General features: G+C 41.8%; 2 protein-coding genes across 3 annotated transcripts in view; one reads left to right on the forward strand and one right to left on the reverse strand.

The window, feature by feature from the left end:
* The window catches only part of LOC144770850 (uncharacterized), a 67,635-nt gene extending 66,094 nt beyond the window's left edge, over window positions 1-1,541 (reverse strand). Inside the window, exon 1 of the mRNA XM_078655630.1 lies at window positions 1,044-1,541. Within this exon, the coding sequence (XP_078511756.1) occupies window positions 1,044-1,247 (204 nt within the window). The 5' untranslated portion in view covers window positions 1,248-1,541. The remainder of the gene's footprint in view (window positions 1-1,043) is intronic.
* Window positions 1,487-22,500, forward strand: LOC144770851 (transcription factor AP-2-alpha-like). 2 transcript variants are annotated; one of them, XM_078655632.1, is made up of 9 exons: window positions 1,642-1,765; window positions 3,631-3,738; window positions 6,845-6,919; window positions 7,371-7,467; window positions 9,053-9,130; window positions 9,632-9,710; window positions 16,538-16,728; window positions 18,624-18,750; window positions 20,667-20,970. In XM_078655632.1, the coding sequence occupies exons 3-9, from the start codon at window positions 6,854-6,856 to the stop codon at window positions 20,833-20,835; spliced, it is 807 nt and encodes a 268-aa protein (XP_078511758.1). In that variant the 5' UTR covers window positions 1,642-1,765; window positions 3,631-3,738; window positions 6,845-6,853; the 3' UTR covers window positions 20,836-20,970. The 2 variants fall into 2 exon arrangements, with proteins under 2 accessions (XP_078511757.1, XP_078511758.1); XM_078655631.1 differs by lacking the exon at window positions 3,631-3,738 and having other exon boundaries at window positions 1,487-1,765; window positions 20,667-22,500.
* The last annotated feature ends 677 nt before the right edge of the window (window positions 22,501-23,177 follow it).

Here is a 23,177-nt window from a genome sequence, read left to right on the forward strand (position 1 = left end):
GGTCCTCCTCTAAACTCTTCCTGTGCGTTCCTCGGTTCAGAAGGAAAAAACATGGTGGTATGAGCTTTTCATTCTTGGCCCCTTCCTTTTGGAATACTCTTCCTTTCAGCATTAGGTCTATTGGTTCCTATATGGACTTTTACATGGCCTTGAAGACCAACCTCTTTACACAAGCATTCGCAGGATAGGCGGCCCCCCTATTCCTTCAGTGGTATCTCTGTCCTCAGCGCCAAAAAACCGCTTGGTCTACGAGCGCTTTATAAAACCCTTAACTTTAACTTTGGTGTGCATATTGCATGTCGCCTGTTTGAAAATGGGAATAGCAAACCAGATTCCAAATGTGTGAGGAATTGGTGTACATTTAAATATAAAATAGTCCCTTATGCACTGCAATGCAAGCACTTTATAGGAGGTGGACAATAGCATGAAGTGAGAGATAAACACTCTTTCAAACTGAGCTATAGCCCTCTTTGTGTACATATCATAGAACTGGTAAACATACGTCTTGCAGAAAGCCGCTCTGACAGCCTACACCTAAAAAAGACAGTATCAGGGGTGCAAGACAAGGGGATAAAGGGTCTTTAATTTGCAAAATGCACCCCTGCACACTGACAAGGATATGAAGAAAACACAAATGAGTGCAAACAAGATAATTATCAAACAACTAAATGCCATTATTTTGTTTACTTTCCACAATGGCCAGGCTACCAGTCAAATAGCAAACGGTAAAAAGGCTCTGAAGAGATTCAATATATCTTGGAATCACAATTTCCCTTGCAAAGCGCAACTGTAGTGAAAATTCAATCTGGGAAGAAAAAGTAAGCTTAATGTAAGTGAGACATTCATTAAAAACAGTGTCATCTAAAAATAAAATCCCAATTAACCTCGGTATCCTTTTTAGGGAATCTTGCATTACGTTTTAGGCGAAATGGTTTTAAATTAAGAGAGGACAGACGAGCCGACTTACTTTTGAAATTACATACACACTATTATGATAATAATAATGAGTTGAAGCGCTCTAATTGACACTTTAATTGGCATACCTCCCGTGAATCCTGCTCATCCATTTCCTCCCAGTGAGTTGCTTCGCCCTCGCAGTAAGCGTGTTGTAATATGAGTAACAAGTAAACTGGAAATAGTAAAGTGGCCCTTAGAAAGGTTAGTTGAGAGGAGACAAGGCAGAAAGGTGCAGCTGGCAGAGATGCAGCATCCTCTGTGCATCTGACAGTTGCTGATGGACTGCGCATGTGCGCGGATCAGATACTGATCACCTCAGAGAGTCTCAATCTGCGCATGTGCAGACCTGGAATACTGGTCGCCCACACACAAGCCGCGATCTCTGCTCCCATCTGTGCCCACGCAGACCCATGGCGCCTGCGCACCAGCGGAGTCACGCATTCACTAGGTGTGTTCAGAATGCCCTGCCACATCCTGGCAGCATCGGGTCCACTGTCCAGGTGAGCAGCTGAGCTGTCATGTCCTGGACACGCTCAGAATGGGCCCGCCCTCCTAGTTTGAGATCGGTCGGGTTTGATGCACTCACTTCCGCCAAGGAGTCCGCGCATGCTGTGATTGGCGCACGCAACGCTCGCGCCTATTGGCCCGTGCTTTCGCTACGTGATAGATTCACACAAACACAGTCATTCTCTCTCCGAAGTCCTTACTTTCGCTTTCGCCCAAGCTGGGGAGCTCCGAACTGGGTTATTAACTGGCTAGTGATAATTATAACATCACGGATTTGGAAGAACAGAATAAAGAAAGTCAGGTGAGTTATTAATGCAACTTCAAAGGAAACTGAAAGCAGACCTCTGCATGGAGAATTACATTGAAACGGGATTTACTATTTGCATATATAGAACTCTCACCACTAGTATATGTAGTATACCTTTGTACTAACTACCATTCCTATGTGTTTTTAGAGTTTATACCTCTTCCTTGAGTGACTTTACAACTTGTGCATTTGCAATTTTTCTTTGTTTATATCTCTTCCTTGGGTGAGTTTACAACTTGTACATTTGCAATTTTTTCTGTTTGTTTCTCTTATGTAACTCATGTAATCCAAAGTCCTTATGTAATGCAACTGGTTCTTTTGTAAAGCTCTCTGACACCTTTGGGTAATGTTCGCGCTATATAAAATCGCTTTAAATAAAAAAAATTATAAAGAGAACAATTTGTATTGAAGTATACCTGCCAGCTCTCCCGATTCGCGCGGGAGGCTACTGATTTCAAAGCTAGTTTCCTGATCCCTGCATGCAAAAAAATCGAGCACTCGGCTGGCTTTCAGCTGACAGGGACTGGTCTTGTGTTCCTCGGACCGTGCACTAGCAGTACCCTGTTCCTGCAGGTCAGAGCACATGTTTGTCCAGCACACTGTCATTGCTGGCGGATGCTGCCCCTTAAACCACCATGTTAGTTTACAGCAACCTCCAGGGTATTACTGACTGAATTGCTAGCTGCTCTCAGGGCAACATATACCACTATTGATGGTTGGCTGCTGCCAGGAAAGCTAGGGTGACCAACCGTCCGTAAATTTCACAGACTGCCCGTAATTTAGGTTTCCTGTCCGTTGTCTCTGAAGAATTCTTGCACGGACGCCTTTTTTCCGTAACTTCAAACTTTAGAGTGTGCTGCCTCCTGCGAGCAGCCTTACTTATGTAATGTTTCGCGACCTCCTCTGATGTGTCTGTAAAATGTACCTTTTGTCCCGAATTTTTGTCTTGAATTCTATCCTTCTGTCCTGAATTTCTTACCTGAATTTTGACCCATTATCCTAATTTTTTACTCACACTATCATGAACCTCCTCTGATGTGTCTGTAAAATGTACCTTTTGTCCCGAATTTTTGTCTTGAATTCTATCCTTCTGTCCTGAATTTATTATCTGAATGTTGACCCTTTATCCTAATTTTTTACACACACTATCATGAATTTCAACCCATGCCAGTTGGTCACCATAAGCAAGGCAGAGCAAAGCACCATGTTAAATCGCAGCTGCCACAAGGCAGTATTGGCTGGATTGCTAACGGGCAGCTATGCCATAATTGCTGGTGGCTGCTGCCACCTGGGCAGTGGAAACCACCATCTGAGTTTACAGCTATCCCCAGGGCAGTATTGACTGGATTGCTAGTGATCCAGCGCTCCTAATGAAAAACTGTCTCACCAACCCTACCTATCACCGCAATACTCACCATTAATCATGAATCTCCTCTAAAGGCCCATAAACCAATGAGACAATTTTGAGCGACTGAATCATGTGACTTAATTAATCAGAACTATTCACAAACTATTTACATATTTATATACAACTGCAGTTTCTTTTCTTACCATGGTTTTAAACATAAATCATTTTAATTAAGCCAGTAAGGTGAATGGATCAACTGATGGCAACTAGACCATGAATAAACAAGACCAGCATGTCTTTTCAAATCTAATTTTTATTGACTTTATTATTCAAAGAAAGAGGATTTTCGATTATAAATCTTTAATTTATTAGCAAACCTGAAAGCAGCAATTTAATAGGAATGATTAAATAGACTGACACATTTAAGGCAAATCAGAAAGCATGAGTATTAGCAAAAATAACAGTTTCCATTCCCTCAATCTATTTCCCTGACTATTCTCACTTCACCTAGAAAGGAAAAATTGATTTAAGTCTGCTGGGCTTACGTGCGCCAAAGAGTCCAACAGCACGTCACGTCATTCAGGAATCGGAAAGCGAGAAGCGCCCTCCTGCCCATGAGGTCAGATTTTATACCTTTCTATCTAGCTAAACTTTTCTACATTTGTATACTTTCTTTGTAATCCGGGTTTCCTATTGGCTGTCTTATGTCAGTCCACGTTAGGTCATCACCGTTTCTAGACCAAGATCAGGCATTTCTTTAGCCCTATTGTCCTTTGCTTTCACGTTATTTGGCTTCCTCAAAAGAGATACTTTTCTCTCGAGTTACAGTTCACAACTTCCTTGCCTTGGCAATCTTGCTGGTTTCCTGTCCTTGAGCCATTTTCTCCAAGAGCACGTTTAGCACAACTTATTAAACTGCATTTTCTGATAAAAATGTCAACGTGGCAAAAGTTTCCACTCCTGAATATGTGCAAGGCTCATCTCTGGACAAGATTCGAAACGCCTTTTCTTTGCATGCCTTAGGCCTCATTCAGAAACTATTATTCAAACAAACACAAGACATCAATTAATTAGAGAATTGAGACCCATTCTGTTACCCACCCCCTTTGCTAATTAATAACCCGTTAATTAATGTTACCTAGCTGAGCACACAAAGCAGCATTTATATCTACCTTCTTCTTTTAGGAACTGCAGGAACTCTTTTATGCATCTTGTCACAAAAAGACATAACATAAGCACACAAATAAGCACATGCCATTAGTTAAACAGCCGCATTTAATACTGACAAAGACAATAGACGAGGTTAGTTTATTATTTTCTTCGCATCTGCAACGTAGAGCACATAGGTTAATCCCACGTGTTTTCTGAATGAATGCATTTTAAAACTAAGTTGATTAATAATTTCACCACATGCTTGTTAATACTGTTACATTTATTATGGAAGTTTAACTTTGCGAGTTTGAACAAAATGTTATTCATCACCTCGCTCCATCACTAGCTCCCTCAGAGAGCCTACACAGCTACTGTTGATAGCTGCTGCCCCATAATCATGGCAAACCACAATTTACTTTACTGCTTTCCCCAGGGAAGCACAAACTTCCGTGTTATATTACAGCTGCCCCCATGTTAGTATTGACTGACATTGCTAGAAGGGCAGTGTCAGAAACTAAGTTACTAGTTCACTGGAGTGTGAGCTCTGGTCGAGCATTAGCCAGAATCCTAGTCAGGGTAAGGCACAAGCAAACTCCAGATTAACTTGTGCTCAATCCCCTGGTAGCTTGGCACAGAGCAGTTAGACTTAACTCAAAAGCAATGTGTAAAGTACTTGTGCAACATGTCAAACAGAAATGCAGTGAAAACACAAAACACAAGAATTTGCCCCAGGTTAGAAAAAAAGAACAACATTTAATAAATAAAACAAGACCAAAAAGACAAAATCCAATTAATTTTAAAAGATTAAACTGCAAAATAACACCTAAGCATGTACAGTGCCATCTGGGGATATCTGGTCATGCTGCAGACAAAGTCAAAGTCACAAGTTCAGCCTGACCACAATGGAGTGTGGGTTGGATAGAATCCCAGAATAGTTCTGCTAAAGGTTTACCTTCACGAGTTGTGTGCCAGGAGTGACGTTAGAACTGGTGAAGATCGCAGAGAGGGTGTCCCTGGCGGTGGTCAGCGTGACGTGAAGAGCAGGCGTTGCGGATGGGCGGGCTCGAGCTTCTTCTCGGCGGTCCTCCGCGGCGATCGATGCCTGCTGTGAGAAGAGATGGGCAGGTGGTGACTCATGCTGAATTTCAGGGTGAGCGGCATAGTTCCTGATTTCAAGAGTTTAACCAAGGGTTCTTAATGTGAGAGGCATACCTTGGGTGTCAGGAACTCATTGAAGGCGGGTTGAGAAGCTGATGGGGAGCCTGTTATCTCCCTGAGGCTCATAACAGGAGACCAGCAGAGTAGCCCTTGTAGTCGTTCTTGGATCCTGGGTCTAGGATGAAGTTGCAGGTTCAGTTCTTCCTCACCACGAAAGACGGCAGCAGGCAACATGTCAGCACAACTGATTAGCAGCTCCCTAAGAGTGGAACTCCAGCAGAGTAGCAGTCCTCTCAGCAGCACAGCAGTCATTCCTGGCAGAGTATCCCAGGTCCAGAGCTGTATGGAAGTGGTGGTGTCAGAGGTCATTCTTTTGTAGACAGTCGGTGCCTTTGAAGTGGGGAGAAGTTTCTAGAGGCATGCCTTTCAAATGCACAGATGCCCTGCCTTACTGGCCTTAGCTCCAGACTTATTACAGGGGGTATGTAGCCCCTTTGTGTTGACGCTGGACACAGCCTATTCAAGTGTTAGTGGGGCGGTGCCTAACTTCTCCTTCTCATCCTGCCAGTGATGAGCTGTCCAGTCACAACTAAGCTCCCATTTTGTGTGTTTGTCTAAGAGAAATACACAAGGCCCAACCTTCACCCAAACTTAGTCACGGATAAGCCAATGTTACCATGTTTTAAGCGGAGAGCGCAACCACTTTAGCACTGGGTAGCAGTGGTTACGTGTGCAAAGTCCTATGGCCAGCAACAAGCGGTCTGACAGCAAAATGATAGGGGGGGAACCGACAAGGATGCCAGGACTAATGCAGCATATATTACAATTGCTGGTGGCTCCTGCCTCCGGGGTGGTGCAAACCAACCATGTTAGTTTACTACTTCCCTCGGGGCAGCACAAACCGCGGTGTTAGGTTACAGCTGTCTTCAAGGCAGCGTCGACTACTGTTGCTAGTGTCATCTGTCCCTGGAGCAGTATAAACTGCCTTTTCTTGTGACTGTTAACTCCAAGCCAAGGCACACCTCTACGTTGATTTACTGTTGCCTCTAGGGCTACACAAGTACCTATTGTTAGTTATTGGTACCCCTGAATGCACGTCTTGTATAACTGGCTATTATTTTCCCTTGGAGAATCGCTCCAAATAATGGATAGTGGCAGCACCAATGGTAAACACTGGAATTGCTGTCTCAAGTGCAGTGTTATTGTCTAAAACTAGTTTGTTCACTGGATGTGGTGATTGTGTTCATTGGGTGAATGCAAACATTTTTGTGACTATTGGCTGAATGGCTAACGTGATTCCAAATTTTGGAAATTATGCCCATGTTGTGTTTAGTTTATTTTGTCTAGGAGTGCTTTGTAACTCACCATACTACTAAAAAAAGAATAATTTATGTCTACATTTGTTTTCTTATTAGATCACTCAAATGGCTTGCAAAAGATCTCATGTAGAATCAGTGAAGCATTCCAAAAAAAACAAACACTGTGAACTGGTAATTCTACCTATATATCTGTTAGTGTCATACTTGTTAATTGCTTCGCTCCTTTTTAACTCTTATCCGGTTTTAGCTTAATTGTAATTGTTGTTTATGAATATTCAAGTTCTTAGCACCCATTTTGGAATATTTGTTCTGTATAATGAACGTATGTTGGATTGCTTTAAATATGTGAGTAAAGGACCTAAATCCTGTGAATCACCTATAGTGGTGAGAAGTTGCATTTTTACCCAAAAATGACAATGTTCATACATGTCTTCTGTACAAAATAAAATGGTTGAAACATGGGTTATTATGAAACAGGTTTATAATTATAGTAGTATTTAGTTTACATTTTCTCACTTTTTTACTTTCATTCTACTGTCATATAAATGCTGGTTTGTTTTTCGTATTTTTTAATTTTGTGCCTAACTAGTTCCTTATTATTTTACACCTTATATGTACACAGGATGAATGTATCTCGTCAGCCCTATCAAAAATTAAGAATGCAGCACAAAAGAAGGACACCAAAGAGGATGTTAGTAGAGTTCCTGGATTATTGCAAGGTTATGTATTATATGTTAATCACAATCAGTTCATATTGCGTTCATCTTACATTTTACAATATTTATTATAACTCCAAAGTGACACAAAAAATTGCATTTTAAGCTAACAGCTTTGTATCTGCTGGGCATTTCTAACAAAATAAGCAATGGCACATACTGTTACACATTTTTTGAATGGCTCGGTATTTGCTAATTTCCTGCCCGTCTGGCACTTTGCACTACTGTCGACAGAACTGGTTTTCGATGGAGGGTTACCATGATGGTCTTTCTCCTCTCCGAGGGATGTGGGGTGGAAGGGAGAGTGCTGTCAGTCAAGAGTTGCTGAATTTGTTTATAAGATGAGAGTTTTATAGAAGGTAGATTTGACAGCGTTGGGGAATGTTGGGTCATATAGTCTGCTAACATACTGTGTCTTTTTTGTGTCAGGGGTTATTCAGCATTGTGGAATGCTCTGCAAAGGGTGTTTGAGTCTTTCACCTGTCCAGTTCACCTAAGACAATGGTGTTGTGTAGGGATGATGAATCTTAAGCCCTTCTAGCGTTGTAAGTGGATAAAGTGCTGTGCTTTAAGATGGTTTGGTGTCTTATCTAGGATCCAATGGAAATGTAGTGGCCTGGCACTTGTTTCTACATCTCCATGTAGTTAAAACTGGACTGTCCCTTTTTGCCCGGTTCCTATTATGCTCACAATAACCTTCTCTGTGTCCTGAAGGCCATCTTGTTCACCCCTAGTTTTAAGTATTCTCCTCTTCTAGCTTGGTTCGTTGGTCTGTGGCATGGGTGTCAGTTGGCACCCCACACAAGGGTAAGCACCGAACATTCTCTCAGTGACCCCCCATATAGGGCTGACTTCAATCTTCAGTATGGATGCTCTCTATGGGTTTTAGATGGGAGATCCCAGCAACATAACTACATGATCTGCCCTCTATTCTTAGTTAGCACTGGAGACCAAAATATATCAATTGTGTCTTAGTCACCCAAGTTAAATGCACCATATTTAAGTCCTGATGCATCAGAAGTAAACCACAGTGAAAACCAAAGCCTATTGTAAAAATTGTCACTAATTTCCCCATAATTCAGACTATTCATGTAACCAAACCAACCATGCAAAACTCAAGCCAATCATGCACTTGTATATTCCTTAAGTTTATGCAGTTAGCATGGGTTCGATTCATTGCTAGGAGACTGTAAGACATGATCACACATTCCACTTTGCCAGATTGTTTATAGGCTTTAAACATGTTTGATTGTGCAAATGAGCTTGTACTAGATTCTGAGTTCAACAGCAAATATAGGAGAAGTCAACCTCATAAGTAATTACGCAAAATGCTCAGGTAGATTCTTAGATAAACCAACACCACCAATGGAAGAGTAATGCTTGAAGTAATGTGTAGGCTTCCTTATCAGGAATATAAATCACTATATAAATCAATTGCAAAGGAAATAAGTTGTGGCTAGCTGACAAACGTATTATGCTGATATGTTTTCTTAACATGAAGATGTCACCTGCGATTACTCAATAAACTGAGCTCCTGAACAAATAGACACATTTATATTAAAATGCCCATGCCCTTGTAACCATACAGAACAAGCCGCTGAAATAAACATGACCACAGAACTTCAACCTCAAAAATCCACTTCTGTTGAACAACTGACTCAGAATGGTGAGTGAGCAGCTCCAGTGACCAGTCCATTATATTGAGGTTTTTGTTAGTCAGATTTTATGACAAGGTGAACATTGGTTGATAATATGAATGCTAAACAGTAATTGTTTATTATTGTTTATTTTTAATAAATGACACCATGTAGTATTAAAGAATCACCCTGCACTTCTTTTGGGGATTCTAATTTTCTTTACACATTGATGATGCTAGTTTATCGCAGTCCCCTCTTTAAAGCTAGTTAAGTTGTAGACATCTTTTCAGATATTGACCACTATGAGTAATTTCCTGTTTAATTATCTGGATTAGTTTGCACTAAAAATGCTGGCTTTTTAATCATTCTTCTCCTACCCATTACATTTTATTTTGTTTCTATTTATATTTATTTATCTACCGCTTCAATCTTTGGTGCAGTACATGATAAATGTAAAGACCAGCAATGCCAGACTTAATATATACAAAAAGAAGTATGAATTTAATTTGTGACACGTTTTCATTTATTAGCATCTCTGAACCAACCAAAGGTGTCTCATTACTATGTAGAGTCTCTATTGACATCCTGCAACTTCCGACAGAAAAAAAGGTAAGTAATCTCTCTGACTAATGTATACATAGTTGTCAGTGTGCCACACATGTTGTGTGTTATGTTGATATATAATCTGCCCTACAAAATATGCTCTTCAAAGGAGACAATTGTGCTATGGTGATTTTACTATTGGCTGCATCTTCTCTGTTCATAATTATTGTATAGCCTTCAGGGGGCCAATGAATAGTTGTTAGAAATTGGGTTCGTAGTGGACTGGGGTAGGAGCCCTTGTCAAGGAGTAACGACAATCCTAGTAAGGGTAAGGCAAAAGCAAACCCCAATTTAACCTGTGCTCACCCGCTGGTAGCTTGGCACATAACAGTCAGGCTTATCTTTAGAGGTAATGTGCAAAGTATTTATGCATAACTTCAAACAGTGAAACAGGGAAAACACCACACAAAGGTTAGGAAAATAGAGCTTTATTTAACAAATAACACTAGACCAAATCAACAAAAATCCAATTGAGATATTGAATTGAATTGAATTGGTTCTTCTTTAGCGCATGGCTACTCGAAAGCATCCTAGCGCTTGATAGTTAAACAGAAAGGAAAAGAGAGAGAGGAGATAGAGATCTAGAATATACTGGGCCGGATTATCTATATATTAGGGAACAGAACAGTTTTTAACTTTTTCCGAAAAACAGTCAGACTGGGCTCTAAACGGAGTGGAAGAGGAGAGCGTTCCACAGCCTAGCCGCATTACGCGAGAACAGGCGGTCCCCTGTTCGAGCTCTGTAGGTCCTGGGGATTATGAGGAGATTTTGTTGTTTTGAACGAAGATCCCTAGATGGTATATATGGTATGACCATGTCATTTAAGATGGGAGGGCCATTCCCATAGAAGGTTTTGTGGACCAGCCAGAGGGATTTAAAATGTACCCGCTCCTTTATAGGGAGCCAGTGGAAGGTCCTAAGTGATGATGCAGCTGATATACGGTGACTGGTTCCGGTAAGTAATCTTGCTGCGGAACTCTGGGCGGTCTGAAGTTGTCGAATGACTGAGATGGGGGCGCCCAGACAGAGTGCGTTCCCATAGTCCAGCCTTGATAGAATAAGGGACTGGACTATGTTTTTTTTAGCAGCTTCTGGTAACTGGGGGAGGATTTTTCGGATTGTTTTGGTTAGGCCGAAGCAGGTGGCTACTGTCTTTCTTGCCTGGATTTTGAGAGACAATTCCATGTCAAGCCAGAAGCCGAGGCTTTTTATTTCAGATTTTGGAGTGGGCCCGGGACCCATACAAGGGGGCCACATGATGGTGTTGTTAAAGGTGGCCTTCCTTCCCAGCAGCATTAGCTCAGTTTTTCCCCCATTCAACTTCAAATGGGACGCATCCATCCATTTCGCCACCGCCTCCAGGCAGCTGCAGAGATTGGTTGGAGGATGGTCCACTCGATTTAGGGAGACTACTAACTGAGTATCGTCAGCATAGCTTATCAGCTGGATTCCAAAAGGGGCTACAACCTCCGCTAAAGGTGCCATGTATATGTTGAACAGTGTGTGGCTAAGGGAAGAACCCTGTGGTACCCCACACTGCAATGGCACGGGGAGGGAGCAATTGGTGTCTGAGAAGACCTTAAAGACTCTGTCACTAAGAAAGGACCGGAGCCATTCGAGGGCCTTGCCTGTGACTCCGATCCTCTCGAGGCGAGCTAGAAGGACACGGTGGTTAACCGTGTCAAATGCGGCACTGAGGACCAGGAGGATGATGGCCGCACTGCCACCTGCGTCCAAAATCCTCCTGGAAGCCTCGACCACTCTCAGCAAGGCTGTCTCAGTCCCTTGTCCCTTTCGGAATCCTGTTTGGGTGGGGTGTAGCAGATCATAGGTCTCCAAGTATGATGCTAGCTGTTTATTTACCCATTTTTCAGTAAGCTTACTGATACCAGGGAGGAGGGAAATTGGGCGATAATTTGAGAAATCATCGGGGTTGAGGTTTGGTTTTTTTAACAGGGCCTTTACCATAGCTAGTTTCCAATCTTGTGGTACTATACCGGATTCCAGTGAGGTGTTGACAAGATTAATGATATGATTACTAGCGTAGGGTAGGGCCAGTTTCAGGACAGTCATAGGTGCAGGGTCGAGTGGAGAGCCACTTTTTATGGAGTTAAAAAGAGCCGGAAAAAGTTCAACATTAAGCGGATGGAAAGATGCCAGGCGGGGTGGGGTAGCATTTGCAGCATCCATCAGCGGCAGATTCGGTTCGGTTGCAGGAAGGGGGGGAAGAGAGAGAAGAATTTTTTCGATTTTTGTGGCAAAAAAGCTTGCGAGATCATTGCAGCGAGCACCAGATTCCTCTGGAGAAAGTTCAGAGGAGGGTGGGTCAGGGGCTTTTACCAGAGTTTTTACTATTCTAAACATCTCTCTAGGGGCATTAGCAGAATTTTCAATTTTTTCAGCATAAAAGATGGATTTAGCTGTATTGAGGGCAGATTTATATTTTTTTATGGATGATCTATACATAATTTTCTTCTCCTCCTCAAAATGTTTTCGCCATAACCTTTCCTCTCTTTTACATTCCTGTTTAAGTAACCTAAGGTCTGAATTGAACCAGGGCTGTTTATTGGAGCTTTTTTTGTTTGTGATTTCTTTTTTTGGGAGCACACTGTCCAGTGACAGCTCAATCCATCGATTGAAATCTGCATTGGCCCTTTCAATGTTTTGGTTGGCCAGAGGTTCATTCTGCTTCAGTGATTCAATCCAGTCACTGGGTTCCAATTTTGTCCAGCGTCTATTTAAAATTTTATGGGAAGGTTTTTTGTAGCTGGGTCTGATTATTTTCCATGAGAAAGGAATGACCATATGGTCTGACCAAGGAATTGGATATAAATCATCTGTGGACAGCTCTAGGACATTGGAAAATATAGTATCTAGAAGATTCCCTTTAAGGTGGGTGGGATGCCGAACAATCAGATTGAGATGACAGGTGGCTAGATCTTTAATTAATTCCTGTGCGATAGTATCCAAGGGATTGTTAAAGTGGAGGTTCATGTCTCCTAACACTATAAAATTAGAGACCTTACTGGCCGTGTCCAGGGTGGCTTCAATTAGCCCTTCTGCAAATTGACCTATCGAACCAGGTGGGCGATAAATTAAAAGACCAGAGAGAGAAAGTTCTGAGGATTGTGCGATAGAGAATTGTATACTCTCACAGTCTGGGATAGGGCAGTCGATCAGGCGACAAGCTAAGTATTCCCTATATAAAATAGCGATCCCTCCACCAACCTTCGGTCCTCGATCCCTATGTTGGATCAGATATCCGGATGGTAGGGCGCGGACAATATCGGGACCGGATGACGGTCCAAGCCACGTTTCTGTTAGAAAGAGAGTGTCTAAATTTGAATTTTCAATTAGTAGAGCAATCTCTGTGGCATGCTTTGGTAAAGAGCGGCAGTTGACCAAAGCCATCTTTAAGACAACCTCTCCTTTCCTACTTTTTATACTTTGAGTGGTGTTGATGGTAGCCTCAGTTGCCCTAAAGGGACAGTATATGCAAGAGAGACAGCCGGAATCGATGTTAACAGAGTGGCTACAGTGGGATGGGAGTTCCCCTTTAAGCGAAAGGAGTGTCGAACGAGAGTATAATGGGGGGCATGGGGATGAAGTACCAGGGGTCCTGGCCCGTGGTCCCGACTGGTCGCGAACGGGCGCAAACGGGCATGACTCTGGCACGACTCCGGCGCAGATCCGGCGCGTCCGCAGTACGCGTCCGCTGCGCGGAGTCGTGACCATTCTTTTTATGGCGCTGCTAGAGCGCGCGATTCGCCTGGCCCACACCCAATATGGCTGCCAATAACGAATCCCAGCCCTCGGCGTCGATACTCAGCCGAGGGCGGTTCGGGGTAGGGGAGGTCACAGAGCGCTCAAGAGCGCTGAAGGGGTCTCTTAGTCTAAGCGCTTAGTAATCAAGCGCTATCGGGCACACTAAGAAACAGTTCAAAAGTGCTTTTTTAATCATGCACAAACGATACAAACAGATTACACGGTTTTAAAAGTGCTTCCTAATCAAGCACTAATACAGACAAAGTAAAACGCTACTTCTAAGGTGCCAAAAGAAAGTGATAGAGAGAGAACCTCCCGGCTTTCCGCCTCAGGAGGGAAGGGTCCTTTCTGATAGTTATCGCTGGGGCAGAAGTCTCAGGTTCCTTTTTATGGCGCTGCTAGAGCGCGCGATTCGCCTGGCCCACACCCAATATGGCCGCCAATAACGAATCCCAGCCCTCGGCGTCGATACTCAGCCGAGGGCGGTTCGGGGTAGGGGAGGTCACAGAGCGCTCAAGAGCGCTGAAGGGGTCTCTTAGTCTAAGCGCTTAGTAATCAAGCGCTATCGGGCACACTAAGAAACAGTTAAAAAGTGCTTTTTTAATCATGCACAAACAATACAACCAGATTACACGGTTTTAAAAGTGCTTCCTAATCAAGCACTAATACAAACAAAGTAAAACGCTACTTCTAAGGTGCCAAAAGAAAGTGATAGAGAGAGAACCTCCCGGCTTTCCGCCTCAGGAGGGAAGGGTCCTTTCTGATAGTTATCGCTGGGGCAGAAGTCTCAGGTTCCTTTTTATGGCACTGCTAGAGCGCGCGATTCGCCTGGCCCACACCCAATATGGCCGCCAATAACGAATCCCAGCCCTCGGCGTCGATACTCAGCCGAGGGCGGTTCGGGGTAGGGGAGGTCACAGAGCGCTCAAGAGCGCTGAATGGGTCTCTTAGTCTAAGCGCTTAGTAATCAAGCGCTATCGGGCACACTAAGAAACAGTTAAAAAGTGCTTTTTTAATCATGCACAAACAATACAAACAGATTACACGGTTTTAAAAGTGCTTCCTAATCAAGCACTAATACAGACAAAGTAAAACGCTACTTCTAAGGTGCCAAAAGAAAGTGATAGAGAGAGAACCTCCCGGCTTTCCGCCTCAGGAGGGAAAGGTCCTTTCTGATAGTTATCCTGATATTGAATTTTAAGTCACAAATAGTGCCAAAAAACACAAATCGCTATCGAGGGATATCTTGTCATGCCAGACAGGAACAAATTCAAATGTTCAAGCCAACCAGGATGGAGCGCAGGCTGGCTACAGTTACCCATTGAGGCCTGGTGAAGCACAGTGCTTTAAATTCTGGTTGCACATCTTTACGTGGATCCAAGTCGAAAATGCATTGTGTAGCACTCAGAATGTAAGTTCTGAGATGCTACAAGGCAGCAGTGTAAGGTCCTGTGTGTCGACTTCGAGGATCCTGTCAATGGGGCATGTAATGCAAAGGCCAGTGTCGAGGATGCGTGGTACAGCTAAGACGATTCCTAGGTTCAGTTGAACTGTGAAGTGCCAGTTGGCACAGCAGACTCACAGATAGCAGAGTCTTGGTGCAAAAGCTGGTTGGTTGGAAGCCAGCTACCCCTTGAAGGCACTCCGGGTTCAAGTGATGCAGGTCTAATCCCCTCACTCAGGCAAGAGGGCAGCAGGTCCACACAGCAAAGGCAGGATTTTAGCAAAACAGCAGTCCAGCAGAGTGGCAGTCCTTCCAACAGCACAGCAGTCCTTCTTCACAACACTCTTTGCAGGTCCAGGAGTGTAGTTAAGTGGTGATCTCAGAGGTCCAGTACATATAACCAGTTGACCTTTGAAGTGGGAGGGACTTCCAAGAAAACATTTGAAATGCACAGAGGTCCTGCCCTTTCTCAATACCCATTACAGGGAGGTTTGCAGCCCTTTTTGTGTATACAGGGCACAGTCTATTCAGGTGTAAGTGAGGCTGGGTCCAGCTCCTCCCACAGTTCACATTGGTTTTCAGTTATCAGAAGTAGCTTTCGCTACAGAAAAGGTCGCAGACCCCCAGGTCCAGATTGAACAGCCAGACATGGTCTCATCTGAACACAAACAGAAACATCCCTAGCCCTAATGGTTTGAAGTGCATTAGAGATGAGTCGGCTTTCTCTTCAAGCAATTTCTCCCAGGACCTAATATAATCTAGCATCATCATGTCAGAAGCAGGCGCGACACCTCCGTTATAGCAGAGGAGAGTCGCCCCTCTGAAATGCCCCCAGAAAAGCCCCAGAGACGAAAAATAAAATGGCAATGAAATTAATTCATTACCATTTCATTTTTTGTCAACATGTCCGGAACCAAGTGCCAGGACGGGGCGGATCCTGCTGAATGGTGCTAGGGAGGGGTGGTGAGGTGCCTGTGCACTAGTTTAAAGTTCACTTGTCTCTTTGGCCGGCTGTCTTGTGACGGCCAGACACACAAATGCGCACAATAAACCTCTCTAACCCAGCTGTCTGAGACACCCACCATCCGTTTGCCGAGATGTGACTGAACTTGCATGGCGAAACCGGACAGCACTGGAAATAAACTGCCGTGGGCAATCTATTCTGTACCAGTCTGAACCCTAGATAACCCAAGATAATTCATATTGTCAGTAATGTGCGGTAAGACGTATTCATTTGAAGTCACATAAGGCAGTTAAGTATCAAACTATGAAAATATTTTCCACTTGTATCAAACAGCCTTGCAAAAGGTGTGTGAAATTCCTAATACCCAGCAGAATAAATGTGAGGGGGCTTAACCATCAATTCTAACAGTGGTGATAATCACTCATTTGTATGTATGCTCTTACAGCACCTCTTTCAGCTTTCATTGTTCTCTAAATATCAGTAATAAATATGACTCAGTTAAAGGTTACAATAAGGGCCCCCCATACACACACGCTTAACTCGTACAGCCTACTGATTCTACTGCTCCTCTGACTGCTTGTCTACTGCATACCTCTGTAGCCATATCATAGGGCCATACTGTTTGATTGCTATTGATATGTTTGTTCTCTAAATTACAGATATTCTGTAGATCTGGAAGAAATTAGGCGCCGTTGTGCTCGCCCTGAGTGTATGTCATTGAACGGCCTTGTGTCATATTTACGAAAAGGAAAGTCTCAAAAGAGTGAACTGAAAGACAAGTTGCAAGCACAAGGAATTGTTCCATGTGAAAGTACATCAGTCTCATCTCTGTGTTCCAAATTAACTGAAGGTCAGCTTGCCATTGGTGTGCAGTAGCAGGATATGTGCTTATTAACTTTACAACATGCTGAACTTAAAATATGTTTGTTTATAAGGCTCTTTTCGTATATCAAGTGTATTAACAAATTATTTTACATCCATCGCTGTCAAACCCAGTCCTCAAACCTGGATTATTTTGAGGTGAAGAAACACCACCTCCGTTACCATCCCCCACCCCACTTCATTAACACTAACAGGCATTTCTCGAGAACCCACATTTAATTGTGCCTATATATTCCTGCATAAAGATATGGGGGCTCATGCATCAACATAAGCAATTTTCTAGAAATCACTTTTTAGTAATGGCAATTCCTTATGCATGTAGGAATCGCAAAAAAAGTTGTGATTCTTACATATTTATTAATTGCGAATTGCAAATTGCGATTCACGATTAAGAAATAGCTTCCCATTCATTCCTATGGGCCTACATGCTCATACGAATGGCTGGGGATTCCATGCGCAATTTGCGAGTACCAAATAGGTAGTCGCAAATTGTGCCTGCAACTTCAAGGGTGCAAAAAGGACACCCTGATGCCCCCCTGAAATTGCCATGTGGCCACATGTTGCACATATCTGTAACATGGAAATTAAAAAAAAGCACTTTAGTGCATTTTTTAAAGTTTTCACAAATTACCATTCACTTTAAATTGATGATAATTTGCGATCCCTAATTGCGAAATCGCAATTTAAAATTGCATCATGCACTGCATTTAGGGAATTGCAATTTGCGATCCCCTAAATGCATTCGCAATTTCAGTAATTGCAAATTTTGTGATTATTTAAATTGTGCATTTGCATCTGAGTTGATGCATCCCAACTGCAAAAATACTGGTCGCAAAGGGGCAGATTCTGCGAATCTCCCCCGTTGCGACCGGTATTTAGAATGATGCATGTGCCCCAGGGTCCTTTGAGAGAGGCTCAACAGGCCCATCTTGATGTTAATCTTTGCCTTCGCTCTTTAAAATGAAATTTTGCTTGTGTATTAGAATGGCTTCAAATATGAATGGATCTCTTACTTGAGACATCCATCTAGCACCACTTATACAGTTTGGGGATTTTGAAGCAATATGGTCTCCCTAGTGTTCCATGTTTGGCCTGTCAGTAACCAGATATTTTATCATTGTAAAAAAATCACAATTGCATGACACCTCCCAGGTATAGTGCCCAAAACACTCAAGCACCTTGTCAAAGACTACAGCAATTTTATGCTATTGATGTTGATTGTAAAAAAACTTCTAGTTCCCACTTTTAAATCAAATGGTGCCAAAGTAGTGTAGGAAAACGTTTTTGCTGGTGAATGCTACCAAAGAGGAACAGAAAGAGGAGTCTGATTGACAGGTCTCGGCCTTTCCTAGCATTGCAAAAATATCAGATTCCACTACACAGACTGAACATGAAGCCAGAGAAGAGCCCTGCACATTATTAGGTAACCAAGTAGATTCACACCATGTTTAATGGAGAGTATTACTCTTTCCTTTGCTGTTGACTCTTTCTACCCCTCAAACAAAACAGAATTTAAGCATCCTAAAATAGTCTCTAGTAAAAAAAAAAAAGTATCGTATGCCAAGAGATACAGAAAGGAGGAGGTCCACCCTAAAATTATCTTTACCATTATAGATAATACAAGATTACAAATTCCCAAATAATGTTGTTTCTCTTCCACCATTATTCTATTATTGATGGGAACCTAATAAAATGGGGGGTGGGTGGGTATGCATCTCATTATATACAATTTCGTTTTGGGATCATGCTCTATTTCTTCATATCTGTATTGCTGTACATTGTTATAGTATATCATTTACATCTCAGCCATGCCCTTGGTAACTTACAATATTTGTGTTTGGGTGCATGTATCTCTGTGTACAGGTGAAGTTGAAGATTTAGTAACTGATTTGGGAAGATTATCCCGCCGATATATCAAACCCAATTATAAACCACATCAATTGACAAATTCAGATTTGGAAGACTCAATCCTGAAGTCAAAACAATTAAGGTGAGTAGCAAGGTGTAGATACATTTTTATAGCATTTACTAATTTTTCCTCTTCTCTCTTCCGGACATGAGAGGTTTTCCTATTTTAATAAACATTTAAAACCAGTCATAATTCCAATTTGGAGATGAAGCGCTCTTGTGTCCTTCCCCCGCCACAAACTGTTTGCTGAAATGGTATTCATCAATCATTACCTAAATGTATCTATCTTTTTTTCTCTTCGGCTAAATCAAGTTTGTTAAAAGGAAAAAGAACGCACAGTAGACAGAGATTAAAAGGTTTTTTGTTTAAGCCAGTAAAATTATAACTAGCTGGGACTTGTGTTTCAATGAGGCGAATTATTTACCTTGGTAAATACAAAGCAAAAAAATACTCTTAAATCTTGGTTGGTCTCAGTTTACAGTTGTCCCTAGATCCAGAATGGCAATCTAGATTACCGGTGTGCTTTATAAATTTTCATTTCTTCATACCATTAATTCATCAAATTAAACTAGGCTGCCCATTTTCATACAAGCAGAAAAAACACCATGAGGATTAACATTTAACATCCATTTCGCTGGCTCAATGAGGAAGATGTAATTTAGCATAATATTGAATTATGGTGGAAATGTGTAGGGCAACTAGTCTCTGTTGCACATTGCTCTGGTTGTTGACAAGGATCCATAGATTCCATTGTTCTTTCATGTATCACAGAAATGTGTTCAAGTTTAATGCTTTTCATCTTGTTTGTGGCTTTTTAGCATAAGGAACCTAAGTTGTGTGTGGGCCTTCCTTACCAGAAGTCTTTTGTAAAGCGGTTGCTTGGCTTATTTTCCTCCAATGGTATTATCTCTCACTTCACATTGGAACTGTAATTTGTAGGTCTACTGCCCAAGCGAGCTGAAATGTCTGGAGAAAGAGGGACTGGACAAATGAGAAAAATAAATTTTTTGACTCTTGTGAATGTTGTACCAGTAGCCCTTATTAGTCCTCCTTTTTTCATATAAAGCCAACAACACTGTTGCTCTTTGACTGTAGATATAGCGGTAGACACGAGAGAACGAATTGTTGGGTGAATCTGGTTGATGGTTCCCACTAATAGGTGTCATCTTTTGCATTGTGCACAAATGCTATAGACCAGTGGTTCCCAACCTGTGGTCCCGGGACCTCAGGGGCCCGCAAACCATCCTCAGTGGGTCCGCGACTACTTAGAAAATTAAATAATATTAACAGAATAATAATATGTGTATAATAAAAGAAGATAAATGTATAATTGAAAAGTTTGAATTGTACTGTAAGTTCGAAGGAATTTGAAATTGGAGAATACTAATCACATGAGTATCCTCAGATTGATTCGTGGGAGCAGTGCAAGTGCATCGAGCAGACTATAGTATGGATAATGAGAGCCCCAATTGAAGTTAGAAAAGCTCCAACATTCACATTAAAATTACAATTTAGTTTTTTTGTTATATGTGTTTGCAAATTAAATATAAATACATCAACATTTATGTATTGGAATGTTTTTTTCTGTAATTTTTGTGTGTTTTGTGGTTCAAATAATCAACAATGCTTAGGCTGAGGCCCTCTGATAGCAGTCATGACTCAGTGGGGGGGTCCGTGGATTCCAATAATAATTTGGGGAGCAGGAGGTCCCCTGGGGTTCCAGTGTTGATTAATAAGGAATCACCAGACGCCCAAAGGTTTAGAACCTCCTGACCTGCAAAGGGAAACTCCTAAAACCTTGAGAAAGGCAGACTGTCAACAAGAGGTACTTTAGTATCTTGTCAGCAGCCATCACCACAAAGCTGCCTATTTTTTTGTTTCAATCTTAAATCTATGTATTTACCTAAATTAAAAAAGACAGTCAGTTGACAATGCCTCTAAACATTCTTCTTTGTATTAACGGTTTTGTTTTACTTTTCTTTTTTTTTCTTTTTTAGAAAGTCAGTGTCTGATGCTTCATTAGAACTTCAGAAATGCATGGTGGACTTTGACCTGGTAACCCATGGAATGGGTTCAAAAATGATCTCGCTTTCCACAAAAATGATTTGCCATTTTTTAAAAGAACGAGAAATGTTTCTCAGTGCAGAGCATGCAAATGACAAGTAGGGGACTTTTTTGTTGTGTTCCGTTTTGTTATCAGAGAAACGTTTTAGTGGTATTTTCATTATTACATTTTAAGGATGGTTTATATAAATTGTTGCTTCGCCCTAAGATGCCACCTGTCTCTTGACAGCTTCCTTTCACCTCTTTGACTGGCCCATACCCAGTTGACAGATCTTTGATAATCTACTTTTGCTTTGTTCTGCACCTGCACTGGGATCTGGTGTTCCATTGTACCTTGGACTCTGACACTCAGGTGATTCTTCTAGGAAGATATTCTATTCCATAATTGCACATTGGGCAAATACCTTTACAGAAATAACATTGATTCTTATTATGTTTTTACAAGATGTATTGAATACAAACTTGAATATGACTATAATTCAGAAAGTGTATGTTTTGTAACAAATATTAAAATCAGTTAAATCCAGTTAACGTTCAAACCATGAGAGGTATGCTTTTAAAACTTTGTAAACTTAAACTGATCCCAAAATCAATCACAGTAGATACAAACTTGATTTCTATTCCTACAACAGCTGAGACAAATATTTTTGCTTCAGTACGTCATAACTTATCAACATTTCATTGACATAATAGATTAATATTTTATTTTATTTTGTCAGAGGAAAGAGATAGCGGTGGGGTCTGTTAGCGAAAGTTCATAGTTTAGGGTTAGTAATATGTGCATTACATAATGTCAATATAGTGTCAGAAAGTCATGGTTATATGTGATAATTTCCAGATTCATTGCTTGGTCTATGCTGCACCACGGGTTTCCCTTGCTAATATACACTCTTTGCTTTTGGGGAGCTCTCTGGGCGATGTGTATAAAGACGCTTGATCCTACGTTGTGAAATGTGGTAGGAATGCATTACTAATACACACCTTTTTGAGACTTCAGTTGCTTTCTGATAGCTTTTTAGCTTTTCAGTCTTTTTAATTTTTGTGTATTTTTGTATTTTCCCCAAAATAGCTGATGTGCATGCTTAAATGATGCAAACTATGTGTTACATGGTTTATACTCACTCCATTATGTGTGATCCCTAAGCGCCGGTTTTTTATAATACTTTGATGTGCTCTGATGAGGTGTGGGTTGTACATTACATTGCTCTAGTGTGTTTCTTTAAGCATGATTTTCAATGCGTTTTGAACCATCTTCATTGTCTATAAATATTTCTGTGCACAGCTTTTGCTACATGCATGCATACACACTGTTACCCATGGCTGTTTGCAAGACATGTACGTGTGTCAGTTTTAAGGTTTGCAATGCCAATATGTCCATAGTTATGTACAATAAAGAGTATGCCATCTACAACATATCCTTTCTCAGAATGTAGTCCTGCTCCTATTTCATAATGGTTCACATCATCATCCATTCCAAAGTCTGAACTCTTGAATCGAACAATGGCTATATGTTTACACAATTGACTCTTGATGCGAAATGACAGTCAGATGACATGTAGACCAAATCAACAGTGTACATTCCTTTAGTCTCATTTTCGGATTGAACCAAAAACTGATCACCTGATTTGTAAATAACTTTCTGATCAAGGTCTATTGCACACATTCCATTGTCGACTTTGGTGACATCATATGTTAAGATACATTTGATTCTCCCTGCCATGTGAAGATCTTCTAAATCTCTGTAATAAAAGGATATTCAAAATTGTATAGCTGTGTGTAAGCATAAAATGTTAATAAATGATCTCATAGTACAGTATGCCATATCTTAGTTGACTATAATATGAAAGCATCATTGGTAAAAGCTGTATAACACCATACAAACGTTGTTATTATAGCAAAAATATTCAATCCATTACATCTCCCAACACTAAGGCCCTGATTATGATGCCGGTCGGACAAGTGTCCAATCCACATTGTTGCGGGAAAGGGACTGGCCGACAGGTAGTCGACAGCCCCCACCACCTAATTAGGATCTGACTACCTGTTTTGGCATTGGGGCTTGTGCTGTAGCACTTTTCCAGGCCGCAGCACAAGCCCCAATGCTAAAAGGCATGTTTTTAAACACCCCTGCACGCTGTGGAAGGCAACTAATGATGCCTGCCACATGGGGCTTGGATGTTTGTGGGGGCACCTGTGATGCCCATGTGGCCTGATAGTGGAGGTCGCAGAGGGACAGGGGCCCCAAAAGTCAGTTTCTGACAGCCTTTCAATGGCAGTTGGACTGCCATTGAAAGGCTGTTGGAAAGGGCAATTGCAATCCCTACAGCAGTGCCTGAGCAGGCACAGCCCTCATTGTAGGGATTACATTTAGACTGCAGGGACGACAGGCTACTTCAGCCCGTTGGAACCACAGCGGGCTGTCCCTCACACATGCTGTCGGACCG

The sequence above is a fragment of the Lissotriton helveticus genome, chromosome 7 (assembly GCF_964261635.1).
Source record: "Lissotriton helveticus chromosome 7, aLisHel1.1, whole genome shotgun sequence".
NCBI lineage: Eukaryota > Metazoa > Chordata > Amphibia > Caudata > Salamandridae > Lissotriton > Lissotriton helveticus.

Bases quoted from the DNA above. Each gene is read 5' to 3' on its own strand.
- LOC144770851 (XM_078655631.1), top strand. From the start codon at position 6,854: ATGGCTTGCAAAAGATCTCATGTAGAATCAGTGAAGCATTCCAAAAAA. The intron at 9,711-16,537 runs GTAAGTAATCTC...TCTAAATTACAG, and splicing joins AACTTCCGACAGAAAAAAAG to ATATTCTGTAGATCTGGAAG. The intron at 18,751-20,666 runs GTGAGTAGCAAG...TTTCTTTTTTAG, and splicing joins CTGAAGTCAAAACAATTAAG to AAAGTCAGTGTCTGATGCTT.